At 49.4% G+C, this 26,660-nt stretch overlaps 1 protein-coding gene across 1 annotated transcript in view; it reads right to left on the reverse strand.

Moving 5' to 3' along the window:
- Positions 1-1,005: 1,005 nt before the first annotated feature.
- The window catches only part of RANBP10 (RAN binding protein 10), a 74,472-nt gene continuing 48,817 nt past the window's right edge, over positions 1,006-26,660 (reverse strand). Inside the window, exons 4-14 of the mRNA XM_036897670.2 lie at positions 18,297-18,464; positions 13,625-13,647; positions 11,520-11,704; positions 8,938-9,050; positions 7,409-7,517; positions 7,150-7,298; positions 6,756-6,957; positions 5,909-6,030; positions 5,256-5,401; positions 4,903-5,014; positions 1,006-4,464 (exon numbers count right to left, since the gene is read on the reverse strand). Of these exons, the coding sequence (XP_036753565.1) occupies positions 4,334-4,464; positions 4,903-5,014; positions 5,256-5,401; positions 5,909-6,030; positions 6,756-6,957; positions 7,150-7,298; positions 7,409-7,517; positions 8,938-9,050; positions 11,520-11,704; positions 13,625-13,647; positions 18,297-18,464 (1,460 nt within the window). The 3' untranslated portion in view covers positions 1,006-4,333. The remainder of the gene's footprint in view (positions 4,465-4,902; positions 5,015-5,255; positions 5,402-5,908; positions 6,031-6,755; positions 6,958-7,149; positions 7,299-7,408; positions 7,518-8,937; positions 9,051-11,519; positions 11,705-13,624; positions 13,648-18,296; positions 18,465-26,660) is intronic.

Consider the following 26,660-nt stretch of genomic DNA (forward strand, 5'->3'; position numbering starts at 1 on the left):
TTAATTATATGGTGATGTTCACTGTGAAAATGTTTACCTAATTTACTGGGCCACAGAACCCTTTTCCAGGAACCATAGCCCTCTGAGATATGATTCTACATGCTCTCCTTCAGCAAACATCCCCACTCCATTATCTGTCATTCCAACCAAAAGCGTGTATTTGCCCTTGTCTCTCATTTCTTTCATTTCCCTCACAACCAGTCACTCACCCTGCTGCTAACATTTATCTCCTAAATATTTCTCAAACCTGCCCTCTTGTGCCTGGTCTAGTATAGTAGCCTCCTAGCTGGGTTTTTTTGCCCTCAGGTTTCCAGTTCCACCTGCAGGTGGAAACCAGCATAATCTACTATATAAAACTGTAAAATCCTCTGCATAAAACCCTGGTGCCTTAGGGACAGGGGAGGCATAGAGGCAGGAGCAGGCTGTTCACACCATCCTCATGGAGGCAGGGTGCACATGTCTGCATCCCTATGTGCCAACATTGCCCTATGCATGCTACCTACAATCCTCTACCTCCATGGAGTAGAAAGATTAATCACATTTTAAGGATGGGGAAACTAAAGCTGACAAAGGTTAATTTTCCAAGGTGACCCAATTAATTAACAGCAGAACTACGAATTTGAGCATGAACTTTTTCTCCTTAGACTGACAGGAAGATAAGCCAACACCCCTCAGAAGAGCTGTTTCTTACTGCCCAGTGTCTGGAGTGAATGTACTTGGAATGTATTAAAATCTTCTTTTGAGGAGAGGAGCTTCTGTAGCCCAAATTTTTAAAGTTGAATTTGCTATTTTTCTCTCAGATGAAAGGTGTTTTGGGGGAGAGAGTTGAAGCTTAAATACTTATTCTCTTTGGGGTCTTGCGAACACTAGAAGTCCTGAGGATCCTCGAGGGGGCACCAGGACCCTGGAAAATCAGGCGAGCTGAGAAGGGGCCAAGCCCTCTTGGGTCCACACAAGAGTTGTGCCAATCCCAGTAAGCCTCAAAACAGACCAGACACTCGTGACTTGCTCATGGATGTGTATTTTAATAAAAATAACTCTGTCAAAATACAACAGGAGTTTTTTATCTCTCAAGTACAATTTAATAGGATGTTTTGTGTTAGAATTCTCTCTAAACCCTCCCACACCCACAAGTTTCATGCTAATGCCAAGTTACCCACTTGCGAGAGGACAAAGGCAGAACCAGTGTGCACAATGTGGAGGATGCCTGTTTCAGCTGTAGTTACGAATGGAGGGAACCCTTATGCAAAGAGGTGGTGCCTGAGGCAGCCAGAGTCCACAATCTGGCCATAGGTCCGGGCGAGTGGGACTGGTGGTCAAACAGGGCTCTGCTGCCTGGCTGCCACACCATGTGCATACCTGAGTTGTGAGCAACCAAAGGAACTTGCAGCTCTGACAGCTCTCTGCCTCTTCTTCTTTGTGCTTGCATAAGGAGTAGGAAGGTGCTGGGTGGCCAGGCAATCCCCACTTCTCCATCTCTTGGTGTCCCTGTTCTGATGGCCTGCACCCAGCCACAGACCAATTGAGTGAGAGTGGATAAGGGGTTCTGGCTTTCTTTGCACGGTTGGCCAGTTTCCGCTCTGGAAGAAGCGACCATTTGGTAGCACAAAGGGAAAAGGTAAATAAGGAAGGCTGGCTGCTCCCCCAAGGCTGGAAAACCCAACAGAGCCAGGTCTTCCTCCTGTCCTCCTGGGTCACATATGGTCCTTCCCCAGAGCCCCTCCCAGGTGCCTTCCCCACTTTCGGCTCCAGAAGCAGGCAGGTAGGACTGGGTATGCATAAGGGGCTCCTCTGGGTGGCAAGCAGGCCTGGACTATCAGCAAGATAGTGGGCTCAAGCAGCTTGGTTTTGGTCCTCTCCACGGCTTGTGGGGCAAAGGCTTATGTCCCGAAGGTAAGCTGTCCAACTGGGACAGAGAGCCCCTCTGAAGAGGAACACAGTAAACAACTTGGACTCAGCTGAAACAGTGAGATAAGGCACAGAAAATGGGGAGGTGGCCATGGGTACTGAGTGAGAGCCAGGCGGACTCCAACCCCAGCAGCACACTGCTGTCCTGAGCCCTTCTGAGCCCTCTCTCAGCTGCTCCACAACCCAAGCCCAGGCATCCATCCCCATCCCTGACACACCCTTGAAGGTACCAGTTGCTCAGACACTGCTGGAGGCCTCGCCAGCCAAACCCCTCACCTGCTGTTCAGCTTCAGTACTAAACAGTGTTGCCCAACCCACAGGGATGAGGTTAGTCCCAGGTTTGCCACTAATTTGCTGTGTGACTTTGGCCAAGTCACTTAATCTCCTGGGCCTATTTCCTTATCTATAAAAGAAAACTGGTGGAATAGATGTTCTCTGAACCCCATTCCAGCTGCAAAAGCCTCTGGTTTTAATTCCCAATCTTCCCTGGCTCTGACCATTTTAACAGCCTGAGGTTTGCAACCTCTAGGTTTGAGAACTAAACATCCTCAGCCTTGCACAGGATGAGTTTCCTTTACAGACAAGATAATACCTCCCTAGTGGGCCATGGTCTGTGGGCTGCCTGCTGAGCAAAAAAGCAGCAGCCTCTACGATCATGTCCAGAGGCAGAACTCTGGAAGAGCACAGACCCCATCACCAGAAGTTGGTCCAACTCAATCACTTTTCTTGTTGTCCAGCTGTGGGCCTGGCAGGCACTGAATATGTCAGGCTGTATCAACTATTCCTGTGTCCACTGATGGAGAGCAGGAGCTTGCCCAGCCTAGATCCGGGCAGGGAAGTTCAACTTCTGGCCTTGCCCATTCTCAGGGCCTGCTTGTGTGCTCCCTCTCACTGTGAAGCAGGTAGAGAAATCCCAGCCTCTCCTGGTGCTCCTCTGGGCAGGCCTTCTCCCTCTTCTCCTCATGGGCAGTCAGTCCTCTCCACGGACGGCCCACCCAAGTCCTCGCAGTCATTTCATCCCTTCCTCTCCTGAGTCCCTGATGGCAGTACCAGGACTATTTTTGCCCCACCAGCTGCAAGGACCCTTCTGAAACAGCTGGTGGGACATTTGTAAAGCCCATGAGGTCCCTTCCTCCGGCCAGCAAATACTCATAGCAGTTTTTCCTAAGAGTGGCTGGGGCCAAACTGCAGGGAGCTGCCCAGCACAGTTGCAGTAATGCCTGGCCTAGGCAGTCAAGGGTTCCATCCACTCCAATGACGGGCAGTCCAAAAATTGGCCTCCAGAGGTCCAGGCTTCTCAACAGAAAGCATCGATTCCATCAGAGTTGTGCAGAGATGGTGAAGATCCAGGCAGTAAAAAGGCAGCCCCTGTACTCAAGTCCTGGGAATGGAGATTCCTCCCCACAGCCTGACACACAGCAGCTCTTGGGTTGAAGGCAGGCAGTGTCCAGGGAATCAATTTTGAGTAAATTAATTATTTGGCCATCTTAACAACAAGGAAAGGGAGGATGTTGAAAAGGGGAGAGAGAGAAGGGCAAGGCAGGCAGTGAGAGGCAGGGTAGAAAGGTGGATAGTGTGCTGGCCAAGATCCTTTACTCCCTTGCCTTCCTGTGTAGCCCTGGGCCAATTCATCCCTTCCCTGAATCCTCAGCCCTGCAGTTCTCTGCTCAGCTCAGCTCTCACGGATCTAGGGACCCATACCTCTCAGCTACTGCAAACCAGCTTAGCCTGACCTGCCTACTAAGTGGCCCCCAAAGCCTGTTGGGCCTCCCAAGGCAGCTGGGTCTGTGGCTCAACAAAGACAAAGCCTGAAATAAACACATTACTTGGCTGAGGTGACAGAGATGATTCTTTTTTAATGAGTTTATTCTCAAATAAAAACATGGTGTCTGGACAGCCTTACCCAAGAGTTGCTGGACCACTAACACTACGATAAATACTGTGTCTTTTTTTTAATATATATATTTATATATATAATCTCATTTTTTTTTTTTACTTATGAAAATAATAAGCTATCACCAACTTGGATAGGCTTCATCACTAAATTAGCAGAAACCAGCTCAGCACAAACTCTCCAGAGATAAATACTGGTGGCTCAGTCAGGAGGAAAAAAAAAGATTAAAAAACCCCAACCCCTCCTCAAAACAAAACCCCCCTTTCAAAGTAGAAGGCGCTACATGAGAGTAACCAGCCAATACTGTGTCATAGGCCGCTGCACAGGGAGAGGAGAGAGACAGGGCATGGAAAAAGGAAGGAAGGAAGGAAAGAAAAAAAGGAAGAAAGGAAAGGAAGAGGGTGAGGCCAGGCAGGAGGAGTGGGCTCTACCCATGGCTTCCAGGTCCCTTCGCCAGGTGCCTATGGAGGGCAGGGCTGCTCCAGCCCTGGGGCCGAGGAAGGGCCAGGTGGGGCTAGCCAACGTGGTCAGCTAGTGCAAGTAGTCGTCAACTCTGGCAAAGGAGCAAGATCCCAGGCCTGCTCGGGCCATGAGCCGTAGACATTCGGACGCCTGGCCCAGGGCGAGCATCAGAGGGGGCTGCTTTGGCAGGTTCTGAGACTCTGTAGGGAAGAGACAAGGCCTAGTTACTGCCCTGCCCAGAGCTTGGGCTCAGGTCAAAGTTCCCTTGGGAGCAGAAGGCAGTGTGTGTATCGGGAGTGGACAGAATTTCTTGCTAATGTGTCCCAGCTGCCAGGCCATAGTCCTACAGCCATACCAGGAACTTAAGGACCTCAGCTTTCTTTAGAGCAATGGGCTGGCCTGGGCCCCCAGTCACAGCCTAGGGTCCATCACAATCTAGCCAGCCAACTCAGATGGGCAGGGGGAGGTCAGCATTAAGGATTAGCCAGGGAAGCCCAAGAGTCCTGTGAGCCACCAGAGAGCACCTTGGTAGAACTCACTGTCCTGATTTGGACAAACAGCAGCAACTTCTCGGCAGAGAGGGGAGTGGGCCACCCCAGGCACTCACAGGCCAGAGTGTTTTTGTGAGATCCACTTACCTAAAATGGCGCTGTTCAGGGCAGCACACACAGGCTCCCTCTGGATAGGGTCAAGCTGCTGGCCAACTGGACAGCTCCAGGGATCTGAGTATGCCAGCAGGCTAAAGGCATCCTAAGGGACAGGGGGCTCTTGAAAGGATTGTAGCACACACCACACACTCACCAGGGAGGGCACAACACATACCCCAGAGCCCAGAAGGTGGGGTAGGCCCTGGATATCCCATTTCCCACTGTACACTTGACTAGGGCCCACTCTGTTCAGTTGCTGAGGTCCCCAGGGCCCTCCCAGGGTCACCCTGACCCCAGCACCAAATGGGGGCCTTCTCTGCATGATGGCCTGGCTTGTTCTGTACCTGCAGCATCTCCGTGTGGGCCAAGTTCTTGCCATACTCCCGTCCCAGCTGCTCACTCAGTGCCTGCAACTCACGGCCAAACAGGATAATCCTTTCTGTGGCAGCCTGGTTGCCCCCACAGAGCTGCCGCCGAGGATGCCCATCATCTGCACCCAGAGCCCAGCAGAGAATACATTAGGGGAGGTGAGGACGGAAGGGGAGAACTGGGGTAGGGACCCCAAAGAGAACATGGCAAGAAGAACCTTAAGGGGGCTGCAGCTTCTGTCAGAGGCAAGTGAGGGCTGGGAGGAGCGGGTGGACTGTCCACTACTGAGGTGCTCTTAGTCCACCTAGCATATGGTCTATGAGTCAGAAAGGACTCAGAAGCTTCCCTCTACCTACTTTGTCAGATGCACAGGTGCTCATAAGAATGCCCACTCTTGACGACTCCTGTGAGCCGCAAACATAGGGACCCTGGACTTAGAAGCTGGCTGGGGCCTTCCTGCCTCCAGCAGCCATTCACGATTGGCTGAGGAAGTAGTGAACCAGGTCTGCCAAGAGCTATCAAGCTGTCAAAGCCTGTCCATTCCAATCCCAACCCCTCCCAGGGGGCAGAGGGCATCTGGACTGAACATTGCCATCCCTGGAACACCATGCTGGGGCATGGCCCTTACCCATGCTGGACTCATCTGTCTGCAGGTCCTCATGCTTATAGGCACCATTGACGATGCGTGTGGACATGCTTTCCAGCATACCATTGGGGTAATGCTCTGCCTCCATCTCCATCTCACTGTCACTGTGGGGAAGGGTTGAAGAGGGAATTGGCCAGGGGGTTGTGTTTGGAGTAGCCTGGTTGGACCTCTATTCAGGCTTTAGCCACAGGTTGCTGTGGGTAAACCAAAGGACCCCTAGGAGCATGAAAGGACAGCTCAGGCTTCCAAGGTTCCAACACTTGGCTCCTAGTATGACACCAGTTATTCCCAGAGGCCTGTCGCTTCTCACCATCATCCCAGTGCTGCCTTTGTGATCCTCCTAGGCCCTCCTCTGGGTTGGCACCTACCCACACCCTCAATGACCGTGCCCTGTGAGCCCCAACAAGCATTTCTGGATGCCAAAGGCAGGACATCCCTGAGGCATGCCTGGGAGCTGCCGAAAGCTGCTTGTCTGCACCCTAAAATCTCTGCCTGCCCAACTTGGCTGACTATAAGCAAAGCCCAGTGAAAGCTTCTTCAGAATAACCCCTGGGGATTCTGACAGGCCTGGTGTCCTTGGAGACCACATTCTCAGCTGGGCAGTGTCAGCACCGCTCAAGAAAGACAGGGCTAAGGAATGTGGCAGATGAATCAGGGGTTGTGCCAGAAGGCAGAGTCAGTGTCTGGCCTCGTAGGTCAGCAACCACTACTCCAGGCACAGACCCTTTATAAAAGGGGCAGGGGTGCAGGGCAAGGGGGCGGCACTCAAAAGACAGGCTGAAGTGGGCCCAACTGGCAGAGAGCAGGAAAAGCAGAGCAGGACAGGCACCTGGTCTCCTGGTTACTGGTGCTGCTGTGGGGCTGGGACTTGGTGGAATCTGAGTTGGACTCGGAGTAATTGACCGAGGACGGGGATGAGGAGGACGAGGAGGACGAGGACGAGGAGGAGGAGCTGGGCGCCGCATATTTACTGTGGTTCTGTTTGCTCTTGGTGGACACAACGCCGTTGCTGCAGCTGGGACTGTCTGCTCCTGGAAGCCAGGGGACAGTCAGATGAGGAGGGGCAGCTGGTCACCCAGCAGGGCCCCAGGAATAACCCCAGTGGTCCCACTTCCCTTCCCCCAAATCCAGCAGGGAGCCCTGAGCCCAGCCCAGGGAAGGGCACGTGGTAGCCTTTCTTCTCCACACCAGTTCTTCCCAGAGCCCTCTGGAGAGTGGCTGACCTGTGTTGTGCGTGTGGGAACTACTGGGGCCATGGCGGGGGCTGAGGCTGGGGGAGCCAGGGTAGCTGTCCTGGGACTTGGGGCTTCGAGAGCTCAAGCTGCGGACCTCACTGTCGGTCCCATTCACCATCTCCACAAACTGACGGCACCTGTGGAGGGAGCAGAGCAGCACTGCTCTGGGCTTGGTCTGGTTGGTATGTTTCCACCACCAGGTGAGAGGGGCTGGGCTAGGGGGCAGCTGTTGGTTTCCAGAACTTACTTGAGCATGAAGAGCAGGTTGGGATTGTGCTCCAGCAGCCCTGGGTAGAAGCGCTGGGTGGTCTCAATGGCCTCACCCACACGGCCCTCCAGCACCAGCTTCTGGATCTCTGCAAAGAGCAAGAACGCGGCAGTGAGCAAGGGGCTGTAGACCCTCCTCACAGCAGCATGCCCGCACACTGCCAGCCCCAAGCAGGGCCCAGCTGTCCGTCAGGTGGGCTGCCTCAGAGGCATACCGGGTTGATTCTCACAGAAAAAAAGGCTGAAGAAAGAACCTGGCGGCCCAGCTCCAGAGTAGACAGTGGCTTCTGCTAAGTGTCAGAGAATCCTCAAAGAATAAGAGGGGAAAATGCAGGGGGGACTCTCAGCCTAGGGGCAGAGGGCAAGTTTGGAGGTCTATTCCTATGGCATACAGGTCTCTGGGGAACTGGATAGGGGAGGGACCCTGGCTGTGGAAGAATGATCTGGGATGGGCACCCAGGTAGCTTGGTGGCCTAGGGCTCCTCTTCAGACAGACTTTTATCCTTTTAGGCCTCGCAGGGGGTGGCAATGGGAGGGCACTGCATTGGTTTCTGGATCAGGGCCAGGTCTTGTCAGTCTTCAGGGGCTGCAGCATGCTACTTGCTGGGAGAGGTCATCCTCCTCACACTGGCTTCTCTGACATTGCCACCTCTTAGGCCTTCGGCATCTTGCTGGGAGTGACTTCTGGGTCTGAGACTCTCTCATTCGTAGATCCCATGTATGGGATCCCTTTCCATCTATCTGGCTTGGCATAGCTTCCATAGCTTCTCTGGGAAACACAGACACATACACAATACACAAGCAGCAGGCTCAGAGATGTAAGCAAACACACACAGACACATAGGTCCACACACACCATTCTCCCTCACTCGCCTCTCTTCTTCTTATCTCCTTTATGGCTCTGTTTACTCTTTCCTAACACCTTCCTTCCTTAAGAGAGCCCTAAACACACAGTATGCAGGCCAGTATGGACACTAGGAAAGCTTCCTTTGGTTCCTTCCTTTGGTTGCCTGCAAAGGGCAGGACCACAGCGGCCATTGAGCATCACCCTTTGCCCTGTATGACTGCTTCACTTCTCTCTCTGGCTGGAAGCAGGCAGAACTAAGGTGGAGGAAACAGTAGGAAAGGCAGGGTGCTGGTCTGATAAGATGCAAACACATTCTTTTCAGAAAACCATGAACAGAAGGCCGAGTAGAATCCAAGCCTCAGTGAGAAGGAAACAAGCATGGAGGAGTGGGATCCAACCATGCTAGGCCCCAGCCTGCGCTGGGCCACCAGAGGCTGCACAGAGACACTCCCATGCTGCCAACTCTCCATGTGGCCAGCGCTGTCTTGAAGGAGGGACAGAAGCAAGGCCTGGGGCTGAGCTGGGGCTGTGGTCTGATCTCCTGGTGGTGAGGACCACTGCTGAATGGACACCTGACAGGTTACCCAAGGCTGGCATGAGCCAGGAGCAGAGTTAGAGACAGGTGAGGGAGGGAGGGAGGGGAAGAAGAGAATCAACCTTACTTTGTCTGTTCTTTATGGATGCTTGTTCTTCCTGAATTGGTGTTTCTGTCATTCGGGCAAAAGCTGTGGCTGTGGCACAATACCCATGATGCACCAGGTAAGAGGAGACCATGCTAGAAGAAAGGAAATGCTCAAGGTGACACTCAAGAACTGCATTTCTTACTGACCACCTGATGGGACACACTATCTTCCCATTAGGTCTTCCCTAAGCACATCTTGGAAGTACAACCTCCACAGATGAGAATAAAGAGGCAGAAACAAAATACAAACTTCCCCCAGTGCTCATGAAGTCAGGCTGGGGAGGGGCTGGTCACCATCTCTCTCCTCACAGCTTGGAGGAGTGGCTGCAGTTTCTCTGGGATATGCTGCCCACAAGTGGGCAAGTATGGTAACAAAAATATATACGCCAGCACATATCATCTACTTATAGAAAAGGCTGCCTCCTATGAACTGCAGCAAACCCAGAGAAGGCTGACAGTCTCTCTGAAGGCTTCCCAGAATGGAAGCCAGCCAAGTAGTCTGGCAGCTGCCCAAAGAGAGATGATGCGTGCCACGTGTGTACCCTTTACAGACACGGGAGCTCCTCTGCAGGCTGCACCACATGCCCAGCAGAAGCTTTCTGGCTCACCAAGTGAACCTGGTCCTCAGAGTGCTGGCTTTAGAGGGTGATGGGTGAGCTAACCCACACCCTGCTATTCCACGATATGCCACAAATCAGGGGCCCAAGAACCCAAGACATTAGGCCACAACATGGCCAACAGGAACACATTTTTGGGAAATGGCTCTGAGGTGCCCAACACCCAGGAGCCATTTAATTCCACCACAGCTGGCAGAGCAGTGATAGCTGTATGTACACATGTGTATACACACATAGGGCAGGAAGAGGAGCCCTCCCATCTGATGTGTACAGAAATGAATACCTTAGTGTGTGCATGTATCTGATGTCATTATTATAACTGCCCAACACAGATGTCTAAAGGGCTATCATGAGGAAGGCACAAAGTTCAGCGGAGTGTCACCTTAAAGGGTAAATGAGATGACACATAAAGTGTCTAGCACAAAGTAAAAAATCGATAATACAACCTCTTACTATGAAATTATGTATTTATGATATATTATGAATAATAATTATTAATTATAATTATACACAAAGACAAAAATTTTTGATGAAACACAGTTCAGATGAGTCTGTATGTTTATCAACAAATGATGCCACTAAAATGTACAGTCCCTTTAACTCAACAATTCCACTTCTTGAAAGGACACCAATAAAATAATCTTAAATATGAATAACTCTTTACAAAAGGGTTAACTATATAAGCAAAAGAGAGGAAATAACCTCAACCTCCCACCAAGGGAAGCCAGCCACGGGCTTGTGGCAAATTTATCTCTGAGATAATAGACCAATGAATAATGTTCATAAAAATTAAGTTATGGAAAATCACAGGATACAAATTATATGCAGGTCTTGGAAAATACTGCATATGAACACACACACAGGCACACAGATACACACATATGAACAAACACACCCGTGTGCTGAGCCCAGGCCCTGTGAGCTGAGAGTTTCTGTCCCGCCCCCAACACAGCTTGGGCAGCTCCACCTCTCTCTCCCCTTGCCTGTCCCAGCAAGGCTGCTGGGACTGGCACTATGCTGGCCACACAGGAAGAGCTTCTCATTCGCACTAGGGGCTGGAAACAAGATGTAGCAGCGCTGTTATTCCTGAGAAGGGTCTGGCCACCTAGCCTAGCCCCTGCCTCAGCCCTCCCCTAGGGCCTATCTCAGTATTAATCCCTCAAGAAAGGAAAGCTACACGAAGAAGTCAGTGTGTACCTCAATCCCACCCAAGGGAACCTGGTACCTGGGTGCCTTTGCAGGGCAATGACCAGGGCTAGTAGAAGCCCAGCCCTTTCTGTCCACCCTTGGGAGCCAAGCTAACAAGCTAACCCACCTCCTAGCAGAATGGGTACTGGTCATTGTCTCACTCGGGCCTACAGCTGGCAAGTGGAAGAGAGACCCAAACCTCTGGCCTCCCTTGGGATTCTCAGCAAGGCTTGCTTCCAGGAAAGTCTGGGAATTAATCAGCCAAGAGCCAGCTACACTAGTCCTAGGGAGGACTCTCTTCCCACCAACACTGCCATGGATGCATCAGATTTTGCTGGATGCTAAGTGGTATGTGAGAGGTGCCCTGAGGTGACCTCAGGCCAGAGTCACAGCATGATGGATACTCCCCCTGTGGTGGAAAAAAAGTCCACAGAGGAGGACACCACAGGGTGCCCTAGTATATCCCTGCCCTGAGGAAAGAAAACAGCCCTGCTGGTGATATTACACAGAGCCTTCCAATCCAGTTGAGGGGGCAATGATTTAATTAGAAGCAGATCTAGAGAACTAAGCAGGAGCTGTCCATCTGATAAGAGGGAAGCAGGCGAGCAGCAGATGTAATCACCCTGGGAGTGCTTTCCAGGAGGAACACTACCCACTGGAGTTCATTAGGGCAGCTTCTAGCAGCACAGGGGAATACAGAAGAACGAGGTCTCTGGGATGGGGCAGGGCTGGGTAAGAGCGGGAGCGGAGCACTCACTTCTGCAGCACCGCCTGCCACTCGCCAAGCCGGGCACTGATGGGGAAGCAGTGGACAGTGCCCTGGACCTTGGCACGCCACTCCCGCATGTAGTCCTCAATGTCAAACAGGAAGGGCTGCTGCCCAAAGTTGGCGTCCACAATCTCCCCAGGTGTCTGCAGGCCTACGGTGGGGTAGAGGTTGGCCTGAAGAGGAGAATGAAATGTCAGTCGGGCCCTGAGGGCAATGGGGCAGCAAGGCCTCATCTTACCCCACCTTCCAGTGCAAAGGGGGAAGGCACTGGCTCCTGCAGGCCAGGTGCTCTGGCTTTGAGAGAAGTGCAGTGAGGCTGGAGGAGGCAAGGCTAAGCCACATTCTGCCCACCTCTGTACCAGAGACACTTTTCCCCAAAGCTCAAGGGGAGAAAGCAAAAGAAAAGCAAGCCAGGCTCAACATGGGAGTCTGCTGCCCTGCATCAGGAGCTGTGGTGTCTCCAAAGCCCAAGGTTCCTCTTTGGGACTCAGCTAGAGCAGAGAGGCAGGTAAGGCTCCACAACCCTGCAGGCATGCCCATGAAGATCTATTGCAGTGGCTCTTCTCAGAAAGATCCAGGACCAAGGAGCCCTCTGCCACCAAAAACGGGTGTGTGAGTGGGCAGGAGGGATGGGGGGAGAGAGAAAAGGAGGGGAGGAGGAGGAGACCATGGCAAGGGGTTAGGTGGTTTGGCGCCCCAGATGCTGGCAAGTGTAGAGGCCAGTGCCCTTCTTATCAGAGGCTGAGAGGAGGGTTCTCTGGCCAGTGAGGTCTGGGCATGTCCATGGGTGTGGGGCTCCCTGCTTTCCATGATCAGCTTCTGCCAAGTCACTCACTCAGTGCCTCCTGTGGCTCCCCACTGCGACCACCTAATGTCTCACCAGCCTCCTTTCCAGTCATCAGGCCCCCAGTCCCCTCACCACCTTCCATCCTCAGGCCATATGTCACCCCTGAGTCTCACATGCCTTTACATGAGGTTGAGCCCACCACAAGCTCGGAATCCATGAGACCTTTCCCTTTCTTCCTTTTCCCTCCCATCCTCCATGCCGCAGGCAAAGCCCACCTCCTCCAGCAAGCCTTCCCTAAGTGTCGCTGCCCTCGGTGACACGCCCCACCTTGGGGAATCCACACACTTTGTGACACTTGGTGACATACTGACCACACTGATGTCTGGTTGTTTCATGTTAGGTCTCCACATCTAGACTTTTCCCCAGGAAGAGTCAGCAATTTCCTTCTGTGTCTGTTCTCCCTGCCAGGGACCATAGCCTCTCTCTGGGGCCTCCAGGTAGGAGGGCAGGATTCCAATCCATAAATAAGAAATTCTAATAGGATCCTAGGTGCTATAGTCTGGGCTTCAGATCACAGGAGCATTTCCTAGGGCACGACAGGGGTACCCAGGAACCCAAAGCAGCCACTGGAGTCAGAAATCTTTTAAATCTTTCCTCCTTCCGGAACCTAGCCAGAGCACATACAGCTGGGCCAGGCTCCCAGCATTCTGGGAGGAGGCCCTCCATGTGATGAGACCCATGGGGACTCATAATAAAGGACTGGGGTGCAGAAGGTGAGATGAGCCCTGAACTAATAAGCCAGCAATTTTACCCTTTTCCAAGAAGAGAAAACCACACAAAGCTCACCTCTCTAGCTTGCGGGTGTCCTGCATGGTACCCTACGGCATTGACTCCTCGGGGATCTCTGATGGGTATGCACAGGGACCAGGCTCCCTAACAAGTGTAGGAACAATTCTCTACGCTCTGTACCCAGTCCACTGGCTATAAGCCACACTGAACTGGCTCAGACCAGCTGAGCCATGGAGCTACCCTGATCTCCACCCACACCATCCCCCAGCTGCCTTTGGAAAAGCCATAAATCACTGTCACATGCTAAGAGTCATGGAAGAAGACCAGGCCTTGCTGCTGGGGAGAGAGGAAGGCCGGCAGGTACCCTGTACTGGTACCCTCAAGCTGACAGTATAGCATACATCCCTGTTTGGGGAAAGGTCCAGACTCCTCACCCTGCACTTGGCAGGTACCACCATACCCCATCCCAGTTAGCCCCCAAGAGCCCATAGTGGGGAGACCCCACAGTATTACTTACCGGGAGGTCTGTGAAGGCTGTGCCTGTGGAGAAAAAAGAACAGTTGTCAGTCTAGTTGGTCTCCTATGCCTCTGCAGGCCCACAGAGGGTCCGTCACAATGGCTGGGGAGGGGTTGGTCAAATCTCTCCTGCGGTGGAGGCCAAGTACATGCTAGGGCCTGGTAGGTTTAGACTCTGGCTTTCCCTTTGCTGGCTGAAAGTGAAGCTGGATATTTGAGGACATATTTTTCTCTCAGGAAAAGCCTGCTAGGCAGGACTAAGCCCAAATGATCTACCCCAAGGCCTCTGCAGACCTGATCTTTCTCTTGATCCAACATGTATTTATGCAGGCCTATTGAGTACGCCAAGCCTGTTCCATACAGTACCTCATCTGATTCTCATACCAACTCTGGGGAATGGCCTTTCTTATTCCCACTTTACAGATGAGGAAGGTAAGTCTAAAAGCTTAAATGATTTGCCAACAGCCATAAAATTAGCAGAAGTGGTGGGGCTAGATTCATTTCTAGCCTGACACTCTGTCATCACCTCTACGCTGACAGAGAAGTGGAAACAGGGAGGGTCTCGGCTGTCCATCTCCAGCCACACCTGTCGAGAATCCCTAGAGGTTCCAAGGTGACAAAGCCCAGGTTGACACTGGCTTACGTATCTTCTGAACCTTCCTGCCAAGCAAAGGGACTGTGTTTCCAGGGACCTCAGTCTTAAGTTGGAAGTTAGAGTGGAGGAGAGAGCAACTTCAAACATATCAGCAGGCCTAAGCAGATGGACTTCAGTGTTTTCACCAGAACACTCATGTTCTGCAGGTTGAGAGATGACTCCAGGCCAAAGGAGAATCTCAAAGGCCTCATAGCCCTTCCATTTTATAGATAAACTATTGTATCTTCTTAGAAGCTCCTGAGCTTTGGCCTGAGAGTTTTTCAAACCACTCCTTAGAAGTCCCAGTTTGCTCCCCCAACTCCTCCTACCTGGAAAAGAAACTGAAGCCCAGCAAGATAGAGTAGGTGAGGGTTTGACAATAGTGGTCTCCCAGTAAACCTGGGGGAAGAATCCAGCCAGCCAGCCAGCATATACCATGTGCTTCCTCTGCGCTCGGCACTGGGCTCAATGTCTTACAAGGAACCATCTAATCCTCAGAACAACCCTGCAAGGAGTATGGCGTCTCTGACACTAGTTTACAGATGAAAAAACCAAGGTACAGAGAGATTATTTATATTCTTTGCCAGGCTGTTTTGCTCCTCAGTGAGGGAAGCTCGCTGATGATCATGATCTACCTGACTGAAGCCATTTCTGAGCCCCCCTTGTAGAGCCAGCAGTTACAGCACTGGCAGCACAGGATCTGGAAGGCCGTCTGCACCCCTAAGGGGACCTCAACACCTACCCTTCAGGTCTGCACAGAAGCTGCCCTTGTGGATCTCAGTGTGGCTGCTACTATACTCCCAGCTCATGGAGGAGGCCCACAGAACCCTGGAGGAAGGGGGAGCCCAGCTCCATCAGTTATCTGCAGTGTGACCTTTGGCAAGTCACTCAGCCCACCTGAAAAAAGAGTATAACACGAATCCTGACCCCTCAAAAAAGAAAGGAGAAAACTGAGATACTCTGTGAAAGCTGCTTCATAAACTGTGAAGTCTAGGTACAATCTGGCTAAAGTTGTGCCACAGGGTGAGGTGATCGCCACACTTCTGGGCAGGGGTTGACCTACCCGGGCTTGCCCAGCTCTATCACACAATGACTCAGGAAGGACAAGGCCTTGAGGTGCTTCCAGGAGGATGAGGAAAGAGGCTATTCCACCCCCTACTGCCCTGGACAAGGGGTGACACTGCTGCCCCAAGCCTTGCAGGTCTCTGGGAGCCTCTACAAGGCCATTGTGATGGCAAGATCTGCATTGGCCCACGAGAAAAAGGTCGTCCAGGCAAAGATCCAGGATGCAAACAGGACATTCAAACTTGCTGATAAGAAGTGCTCCTGAGCCAAAGAGACACAGATCAGGGCTTAGTGAGGTTGAGGGTAGAAAGCTTGTGAGAGAGCACAGTATAAAATGTATAAAAATGACTCTGCAAGTGCACAGACCACTTACAGGTGAGACATATGCCTCCCATCTCCATGGACTTGCTCATTAATCCTCTATCAAGTACCTGTTAGACCTCCCAAGAGCTGGGCCCTTGGATAGGCACTAGGGCAACAGCTGCAAGCCTGGCCCTCAAAGTGCTGCTGACTCCAGCAAGAGATGACATGCTAATAATTACACAGACAACTGGCCACTGACACAGAGTACAACTGCTGTGACAGGAAGGATGGAGCAAACCAAAGGAGCACAGAGGTCAAGCAGCAGGAAACATCATTCTGCTTCTCTAATCGGGGAAGGGTTCAAGTTCTGAGATTAGAGGGCAGTGATTGGCTCACTGATCCCAGATGAGATTCTGAAGCATGTTATTGATAAACTGGCTTGTGAAAAGGTAACAAGGTCATAAGAAGATTCACCAAGTAGTCTATCACTTCAAGTCCACTGCCTTTCCATTAAATTTCGTGATCTAGAAAATGCAGGGGACAGGCCATATACACTTTTTAGTTAAGATCTCAGTAATATCCTTGTAGACAAGATAGAAAAACACAAATACATAATGAAGTGATTCTCAAATGGCTGAAGTCTACCCAGACAAGCTATAAACTAAAGGGCTTGAATTTCAGCCTTGTGCTGTTAAAATATCTTTACCAAGTTCTTGATGAAAACACATATAAACATGTTTATCAATTTTAGATTAATAACAATGCTGAAAAGAATACCAAGTATTTGAGATAGAACAAGCAAGACCACAGATCTTGACAGGTTGGAAAAATAGGCAATATACCCCTAAATGAAGTTTAATAAAAGATGCATGAGGTCTTGCATGGGATCCATAAAAAACATGCATTAGGGAGATGAGATTTTTAAAAACAGCATGGGAGTTTGGGCTGACATTAAGGTAGCTGTGCATTCCTTATGGACCTGGGGACCTGACTGACAAAGAGTTTGGGGGGCTGGGACATATTTAGGGCCGAGAAGAATGAGGTGCAGGTGCAGGGTATGGCCCAAACCCTGTATCCCATGGGAGGTGTTATGCTCTGAGCAAAGTGTGGATGACTTGGAGGGATGTGAGGAGGGCAAGTATTCAGAGCAAAGGAGCAGGACTATGCCTGGGTGCAGAAGGATAGGTGAAGGAGGCTTGGGTAAAGAGTGAGAGCCCACAGAAGTAGCCACTGGGACTCTGACAGCAGGAAGACCAAGAGCCAGGAAATAGCTGGGGCAGAGTTGGGGGTGAGGAGCCACCTTAGACTTCTGCCCCACCCTCCAAGTGCTGGTTCCATACCAGCTGGATACCAGCAACGGTAGGTGGCCATGGACTTCAGAGGAGGGTTTCTCTCGATGTGCATCTGGGCCAGCTCTGCAGTGTCTATACTATGTTCTCAGCTGCCACTCTGGGCTGTGGCATCCAACTGCCCTGTTGAGGAATGCTGACTCCTGGCCACTTGGCCCCAGACACCAGCAAACCTAATTCCCACTCAGGTCCTCTGATTCTGTCCAGGTTCATCTCCTGAAGAAACCAAAGAGGGGCTGTGGGGACTGGTAGTTACCTTTTAACTGCCCTCAAACCAGGGGAAACAGGCCTTCTAGGAGTTAGGTTACAAGTAAAATGCCCAACTCTCTCTCCTGGCAAGGCCTGTGAGCTAGCCTGGCTGGTAGGGTTTTGCCAGATAAGAGACCTCTGCAAATCTAATCAGACAGGGCCAGCAGTTGGACACAACTTTAGAGAACATTGGCCAAGGGATCCTCTCACTTAAGGGCCGAACACCAGCCAGCCCTCAGAACAGCCAAAGCCCCTCCACTCCCATCCCAAGTTCTAATCCTAAATGTCTACATGTGTTCAGGATTGATCCTTTAGAGGATTCTCCAGGGTCCCCATGGCCCTCCACTGACTGCTGCTCCTCCTGGGGTCCCGATTCATCTTTCCTTCTTGCTAGTGCACCCCAACTATCATGAGACCCTGTTAGGCCACTCCTGAGCCTTTGTCAGGTCTGCTCCTCATATCTTATAACCATCACCACTGCCTCTCTCAAGCTGCCTGCCTCTTTCCCAGACCCTTACTCTAGACAGTCCATCTTTCATACCAAAGGGATCTTTTAAAATACAACTCCGTCCAGGTTGCTGTCTTGTTAACCATGAATAAGACAGAAGAAACCTGGCCCCATCTGACTCTAGCCTGTCTGTTTACCTCCTGTACTACAGCAGCCCTCATTGTGGCTCCAGACCAAGCAGCACCCTGAGTGTCAGAAGGGCTGGCCAAAGTCTGACATGGGGATACAAACCATTACCACTGTTAAGTACTTGGGCCCCTCAAACTTCTCACCAGCTCCAAACTCTGCTCCAGTAAGTGTCTCAAAGACCAAGAGCATGACCACGACATTGCTGGTGTTTCAGCACTGACCTTGAGCTCAATAAATGCTGCTGAATGGACAGAATAACAAAAGGAACATTCATGCTACCCTCCCTTCACCTTCCAGGGCTCCAGTGCCTGTAAATGGCTACCATTCCCCAGAGCTCAGGAGAGGATCTGCTTTGGCTTCAAAGCCTGCCCTTGGGCATCTCACCAACCAAAGTGGTCCCACAGAGTAAACTCTCCAAGGTCCCCAGTGCACCCACCAAGGCTGTGGCCATTCTTGGTGTAGAAGCAGGTGCTGTTGATGAGGTTGACACAGCAGCCAATCACATCTCCTGTGGTAAATGTGGGACCATATGGCTGGCCAGTCCCCGAGGAGCAGAAGGAATGCCCATCATCGCCATGGTAACCATAGGAATGTTTATCCCAACCTGTGGAGGAAGAGAGCAGCAACAGTTGAGCAGAGGTATTTGAGAGAGGAACGAAAAGAAACCCACAGAAGCCCATCTGAGTGTGAACCCCTCTCCCAGGTGCCGACCTCAGTCATCACTTGTCTCTCACAGAGCCAGCCATGGATAGGGCCCAAACTAGCAGTGAGATCAACAGCTCACCACCCCCAAGGAGCTGAGGCAGCCCTATGAAGGAGCCCAAGCTGTGTTTAACAGGAACAAAAACCATGAGTGACCTGGAAGGTACTCACCAGAAGGCCATGCAACAAGGAGGCAATCAAGGAAAGCTTCCTGAAGGGGAGGGGACTTGAGCTGACCTTTGAGGTGTATCATTGTGGGCTTTTCAAAAATGCTCTCTTAATTGAAGTATAATTTACATCTAATAAAATTCTCCCTTTTTAACAAACATTCAACGATTTTTAACGAATGTTAACAAATGTTACCACCACTACAATCAAGGTATCGAACATTTTCATCATTCAAAAAGTTCCCTCTTGCGAAGACAAGTAGTGAGACTCTCTAGCATCTTACTACGCTGATGAACAGTGACTACAATGGGGTGTGGGGGGGACTTGATAATATGGGTGAATGCTGTAACCACAATGTTGCTCATGTGAAACTTTCGTAAGATTGTATATCAATGATACCTTAATAAAAAAAAAAAGTTCCCTCTTGCCTCTGCAGTCAATCCTACTTCACCCATCTCCATTCCTTGGCGTCAGTGATCTGACTTGTTCCTATGGTTTTGCCTTTTCCAGAATGTCATACAAGTGGAATCACAGAAAATAGAGTATCTTGGTCTAGCTTCTTTCACTCAGCATAACACATAAGAAACTCATCCAAATTGTCAGGTGTACCAATATGTTTTTTTTTTTTTACTGTTGAGTAAAAATTATCCATTATATGGATATACCACAGTTTGTATATCCATTCATTAGTTGATGACATTTGAGTTGTTTCCAATTTTTGGCTATTATGAGTAAAGCCAATAAATATTTGCATACAGGTTTTTGCGCTGGACATATGTTTTCATTTGTCTTAGGTAAACACTTAAAAGTAATATAGCTGGGTCATAAGATAAGTATATGTTTAACTTGATAACCAACTGCCAAACTGTTTTCCAAAGTGGCTGTACTGTTTTGCGTTCCCACCAGAAATATATGAGTTCCATATTCTCACCAGAGCTTGTCATTGTCAGTTGTTGCGGTTTTTTCTTTTTCTTTTAGCCATTTATTAGGTATGTAGTGGTTTAAATATTATTGTGGTTTTAATCTGCATCTCCCCATTGACCAAGGATGTTGAGCATCTTTTTATATACTTATTTACCATTGGTTTATTAGAAAATAACTGAATTGTCTATTCAAATCTTTAACTCATTTTTTGGGGGGGAGAGGTTGGGTATCTTATTGAACTGTAATTGTTCTAGATATATTTTGGATAAAAACCTTCTATGTGTTTGCAAATATTTTCTTCCAGTCTGTGACTTATCTTTCCATTTTCTTAACAGTGTCTTTCAAAGGCCTGCTGGGATTTTGATTGGGATTGTGTTGCATCTACAAATCAATCTGGACAGACTAGAGAGCTTAATAATACTGATTATTCCAATCTATGAACATAGTATATCTCTCCATTTATTTAGGTCTTCTTCAATTTCCCTCAATAATGTTTAGAAACATTTATCTCATTTCACTTTTGATGGCATTATGAATGTTATTTTTATATTTTAGTTTCCAATTATTTCAATATCTCAAAATATAATTGATTTTGGAGGTAGGAAAATGGGGACAAGGTTTCTTTTCAGAGTGATGAAAATGTTCTAAAATTAGATGATAATGGTTGCACAACTCTGTAAACATGCTAAAAACCACTGAATTGTACACATTAAATGGGTGGATTTTATGGCATGTAAGTTTTACCTTAATAAAGCTATTAAATGCATGCACACACATATATATTTGATTTTTTATGCATTCACATGGTGGTATCCTGCAATCTTGTTGAACTCACCAATTAGTTTTGGTAGTTTTTGTGAAGATTCTTTGGGATTTTCTAATATATTGTCTGAGAATAAAGACAGTTGTATTTCTTCCTTTTCACTCTGCATGCCTTTTATTTCCTTTTCCTGCCTTACGCACTGACTAGGATCTCCAAAACAATGATGAATAGGAAGAGTGGGAACAAAAACGAGATCTCTGAAGTGCACCAAGGTTTTATACAGAGGGAAGTGTGAAGAGCATGATTCCAGGTGGAGAAGCCCAGGTAAAGGCATGAGCACAGGCGGGGCAGTGTTGTGAGCTGCAGAGAGGCCTGCCTGGCTTCCTGGCTAAGGAACAGGAATAGAATCATAGCTAGCCAGGACCCATACAGGGTAGGCAAGCTGACGGGCTGGCAGGCAGGTCTACTCCCAAAGGCAGCCCCTCTAAGCAGCATTCCCAGCCTCTGCTGCCTCCTTGGGGTCTGAGCAGCATGCCCGTGTGAACACACTTAACGACATCCCTCCCCTCCCAAGTAGCATGGGTAGGAGCAGCTCACCTGGGAGGGAAGCTCTCTCCAGTGGGGCAGGGGGCTTGAGCATCTGAGTAGCTCAGAAAGGGAGGCAGGGCTCCAACAGTCACAGAATTAGGGGGTGGAAGGAGGCAGGGTGAGGGCAGGGGTGTTGGCAGGCTGTAGGCAAAGGTGTGCAGGTGAAGACAGACAAAAGACAGGGCTGGGGGCTGGCAAGGGAGACAAAGGGCATGACTAGAGAGGTGGAACTCATCAGACCCTGGAGCCCAAATTCTGCCCTGAATTTGGATGGGTGGGATTAAGGGCAAGTTGACCCTCATGATCACAGCACCCATCCCAAGCTTGTGTACCCTGAACTTTCACGTCTTTTCACCCAGGAACTCTCTGGTTAAACAAAGATCCCCCAGAATCCATAGCTGGGGAAGAGGCTGAAGTCAGATGGCTCTCACTAATGGGTACAGGGTACTCAGAGCCCTGCTGTTGCCCTTCTGGAATCTTCCCAATGCACTGCAAGGAATTTCTCATGAGAACTGCCCAGGACTGGCTTTAGAAGGCCCACAGCCTGGAGCCAGGTTCTGTTCACACCTTCCCAATTCCCCAGAGACACTGGAACAGCCTAGCTCAGGGGACAAGGTGCTGCTGTGGTCATCAACCCAACTTCTAAGCTCCTCAAGCCCAGGAGTACGATGGGCCTTTCTATTGCTCGAGGACACATAAATAATTTGGCCTCAGGGAAACGGCTCTTCTGGAGCACAGCGATGCTCATTCCCACACCAAGAGGTAGGTTGATGAGGCTATTACAGGCAATGCCTCCCCTCAGGCTTCAACGCAGAAGACCCTATGGCTCCTGGCAGCTGCGGCTGCAGCAGTGGCAGCTCCCCTTGTCTGCAGAAGGCCACAAATGAAGAATGGCCAGTGGAGAGAAGTGAGGACCAAAGTGACAGAAATGCCTCCAGGCTGGCTCAGGCTGTGCCTGGTGGCCTTAGGCATGCCTACGAGCTTTCCCTGACTCAGGACCCACATCCACGTGCCAAACCAGTCACAGCAGTCCTTCCTTCCCTCCCCTCTTGGACCCCTCAGATGGAGCATGGGGGCCTCCCACATGCGCCAGCCTGTTAGGAGAGCGCCGCAATAACCCTGCAGGTTTGGCACTACAGGTACAGCCACCGCCACCTCACCAGGAGACGCAGGGACTTGCGCACTGGCCCACACAGCTGAAAAGTGCCTGAGCTGTGACTGAACCCAAATCTTCGGATTCCAAAACTCACATCCTTCCTGCCTCAGGTCCTGTCTCATTTGGGGCAGTAACGTCTCTGGCAGTGAAATCATCCCACACTCCCTGCCTGTCACCAGAAGAGAGTGGTCAGATGCCCTGCTTTTAGGTTGGTGTGGACCTGGGATCTCTATCTTGCAGAGGGTCAGGGGCCTCCAGACATCCAGCACAGCCTCCCCTAACGCCAAGTTCACTGCTCACCACCTCCTGAGGCATGTGGCTGTGGAGGAACACTGTCCAGCCAAGTTACTGCCATTCTAGCCCTCCCCACAGAATCCTTCAGGACGGTTGCCTGCTGTTCCTACAGGTCCTCTCAAACTATGCCCACACCTGCTGTGATACTCAATGAGTCCACTCCTTTTGCCAGAGCATCATGACCCAATTTCAACGCTTGCCTCTTAAAGTTTTCCATAACATTCTTTGGTTCTCCCCTAGCGCACTGCCCACATCCTTGACCAATCCCAGATTCCTGCTGAGCCTCTCCAGGCATCAGTCACTGTTCCTCATACTCAGAGCCATTCCTCCCTGGAAAACCACCAGACAAATGCTTTTTCCATAACTTCAAATATCTTAAAAAACTAAATAGGATCCATTGCCTAGAGCAGCTTGACAATGGATGATGGGAAAGCAGAAGAGATCTTTCCACTCACAAATGCTGGGGAGGTGGCATCAGAGCAGGCCTGTCATAGCACTCATGTGGCTGTTACCCCAAGCTCTTGGAACCTTGGACCAAGAAAAAGGATCAACACAACCTTTAAGTAATGCCTCTGTCAGTTCCAGGCCAGAGGAGCCCAGGTGCCTGGAGGTCTTCTTTTCATGGTAGCTCAGCATGGAGGCCAAGATAAAGACGGCAGGAGAAAGGGGCTGTTTCTACAGGTAGCTGATGACACCAGGGGCTGACATTAGGTGGTGGAGCCTGACCTCACAGGGGCACCCAGGCCCTACATTGAGACACAGGTGTCAGCTTGAAGCCATGGGCAGGGTGAGGACTATATAGTCAGTACCTGAATACAAAGGGGCCTTCTGCAAGTCATAATCCCCTCCCACTCCAAAAGAAACACACACCTGGTGGGCAGGAGAGGTCCAGGTCCAGTCAGGATGGGCCTACTTAGGTCTGGCTAGAACATGGCACGAATAGCATCTGGCACATCTGACAGGGCTACCTGCCTATACCTTGGGCTCCCACAGGGCAGGCTGGGTCTGTCATCCATGCTGAATCAAGCTGAGGAAAGGAGTGGCACTGCCCTGCAAAACTGGGGGGCAAGCTCCGCTCCTAGGTCTTGGTATCTCTCCTTTGGGGTTGGGTTTCACTTTTCCTTGTTTGCATGGAGCTTCTTTTGGACCTCTGGGTAAAGTGCACAGACGACCCCTGGTAATGTAGAAGCTTGTGACTGCACACATCGCCAGATCCTGAGGGATGGGCATGCACAAAACCCTTCCCAAAGGAAGCCTAGGCATGGTACTTCCATACTTCCAGGACCCCTAGATGAAGGCTCCTTCTGCCCAGCACTCAGGAAGCATGGGGTTGAGCGGTCCACCCTGATGTGGCCCCAGCCTCCAGCACACCAGGGTACACTCGAGAGTCTGTTTTCAGAGACTGACTGACAAACTCAGGTTTCAGAACTGGCCTTCTGCTCTCAATGAAACCTCTACTCTCAAAGGACTTCAACGGCCCTAAAAAATACAGCCTTAAATCCAGAATTTTTACCTCAGTGCTACAAATAGGTGGAAGCTGTTATTTGGAAGAGGAAAATAGGATACTGTAGTCAAGAAATCTCCAGACCCAGGAATAATTAATTCCAGGTCACTTCAAAAGGCTGCCGAGTCACTGCGCTGGCGTCAGGCCAGCCAGAGGGAGGCCCTGCCTACAAGAGCTAGAGAGGCCGAGCACAGAGGCTTACACCTGTGTGCTTGCCCACTGGCTGTGATACTGGAGACAGACACCGCAGACGGGAATCAGGAAACAGATCTTTCCTCCCCCCAGGCGCCAGCTCCGCTCCCCAATGACCCCCAACCTCACTCTAGGGGCTGAGCAGCCCCAGAGACTGGAGCTCTGGGCACTAGCGGGCACCACATAGAAATATGAAACGTCAAAAGAACCTGGTTCAGACCAAAATCTCACAAACCCCAGAAAAAGGGCCAAATGAAACTGAACTCACCAATCTTCCTGAAAGAGAGTTCAAAATTAAAATCATCAACATGCTTATGGAGGTACAGAAAAATATTCAAGAACTCAGGAATGAATTTAAGATGGAGATTCAATCATTAAGAAATTCTGTATCTGAAATGAAACATACAATGGGGGGATTTAAAAGCAGATTAAATGTAGTAGAAGAGACAGTAAATGGAACAGAAATTAGAGAAGAGGATTACAAAGAAGCTGAGGCACGGAGAGAAAAAAGAATCTCTAAGAATGAAAGAATATTGAGAGAACTGTGTGATGAATCCAAATGGAACAATATTCGCATTACAGGGGTACCAGAAGAAGAAGAGAGAGAAAAAGGGATAGAAAGTGTCACTGAGGAGGTAATTGCTGAAAACTTCCCCAATCTGGGGAAGGAGACAGTCTCTCAAGCCATGGAGGTGCACAGATATCCCAACACAAGGGACCCAAGGAAGACAACATCAAGACATATAATAATTAAAATGGTAAAGATCAAGGATAAAGACAGACTTTTAAAAGCAGCTGGAGAGAATCAACAAAAAGGACAAAAACCACATGATCATCTCCATGGATGCTGAAAAAGCATTCGACAAAATTCAACATCCATTCATGATAAAAACTCTCAAAAAAATGGGTATAGAGGGCAAGTACCTCAACATAATCAAGGCCATATATGACAAACCCACAGCCAACATTATACTTAACAGCAAGAAGCTGAAAGCTTTTCCTTTAAGATTGAGAACAAGACAAGGATGCCCACTCTCCCCACTTTTATTCAACATAGTTCTGGAGGTCCTAGCCATGGCAATCAGACAAAACAAAAAAATAAAAGGCATCCATATTGGCAAGGAAGAAGTTAAACTGTCCCTGTTTGCAGATGACATGATATTGCACATAAAAAACCCTAAAGAATCCACTCCAAAACTACTAGATCTAATATCTGAATTCAGCAAAGTTGCAGGTTACAAAATTAATACACAGAAATCTGTTGCATTCCTATACACTGGCGATGAACTAGCAGAAAGAGAAATCAGGAAAACAATTCCATTCACAATTGCATCAAAAAGAATAAAATACCTAGGAATAAACCTAGCCAAGGAAGTGAAAGACTTATACTCTGAAAACTACAAGACACTCATAAGAGAAATTAAAGAAGATACCAATAAATGGAAACATCCTGTGCTCATGGATAGGAAGAATTAATATTGTCAAAATGGCCATCCTGCCTAAAGCAATCTACAGATTCAATGCAATGCCTATCAAAATACCAACAGCATTCTTAAATGAACTGGAACAAATAGTTCTAAAATTCATATGGAACCACAAAAGACCCTGAATAGTCAAAGAAATCCTGAGAAGGAAGAATAAAGCAGGAGGAGTTACGCTCCCTGACTTCAAGCTCTACTACAAAGCCACAGTAATCAAGACAATTTGGTACTGGCACAAGAACAGACCCATAGACCAATGAAACAGACTAGAGAGAGCCCAGATAGAAACCCAAGCATATATGGTCAATTAATATACGATAAAGGAGCCATGGATATACAATGGGGGAAATGACAGCCTCTTCAACAGCTGGTGTTGGCAAAACTGGACAGCTACATGTTAAGAGAATGAAACTGGATTACTGACTAACCTCATACACAAAAATAAACTCAAAATGGATCAAAGACCTGAATGTAAGTCATGAAACCATAAAACTCTTAGCAAAAAACATAGGCAAAAATCTCTTGGACATAAACATGAGCAACTTCTTCATGAACATATCTCCTCAGGCAAGGGAAACAAAAGCAAAAATGAACAAGTCGGACTATATCAAACTAAAAAGCTTCTTTCTGTACAGCAAAGGACACCATCAGTAGAACAAAAAGACATCCTACAGTATGGGAGAATATATTCATAAATAATATATCTGATAAGGGGTTGACATCCAAATTACATAACGAGCTCACGTACCTCAACAAACAAAAAGCCAATAAGCCAATTAAAAACATGGCAGAGGAGCTGAACAGACACTTCTCCAAAGAAGAAATTCAGATGGCCAACAGACACATGAAAAGATGCTCCACATCCCTAATCATCAGAAAAATGAAAATTAAAACCACAATGAGATATCATCTCACACCAGTTAAGATGGCCAACATCCAAAAGACAAACAACAACAAATGTTGGTGAGGATGTGGAGAAAGGGGAACCCTCCTACACTGATGGTGGGAATGTAAACTAGTTCAACCAT

The sequence above is a fragment of the Manis pentadactyla genome, chromosome 15 (genome assembly GCF_030020395.1).
Source record: "Manis pentadactyla isolate mManPen7 chromosome 15, mManPen7.hap1, whole genome shotgun sequence".
Lineage (NCBI taxonomy): Eukaryota > Metazoa > Chordata > Mammalia > Pholidota > Manidae > Manis > Manis pentadactyla.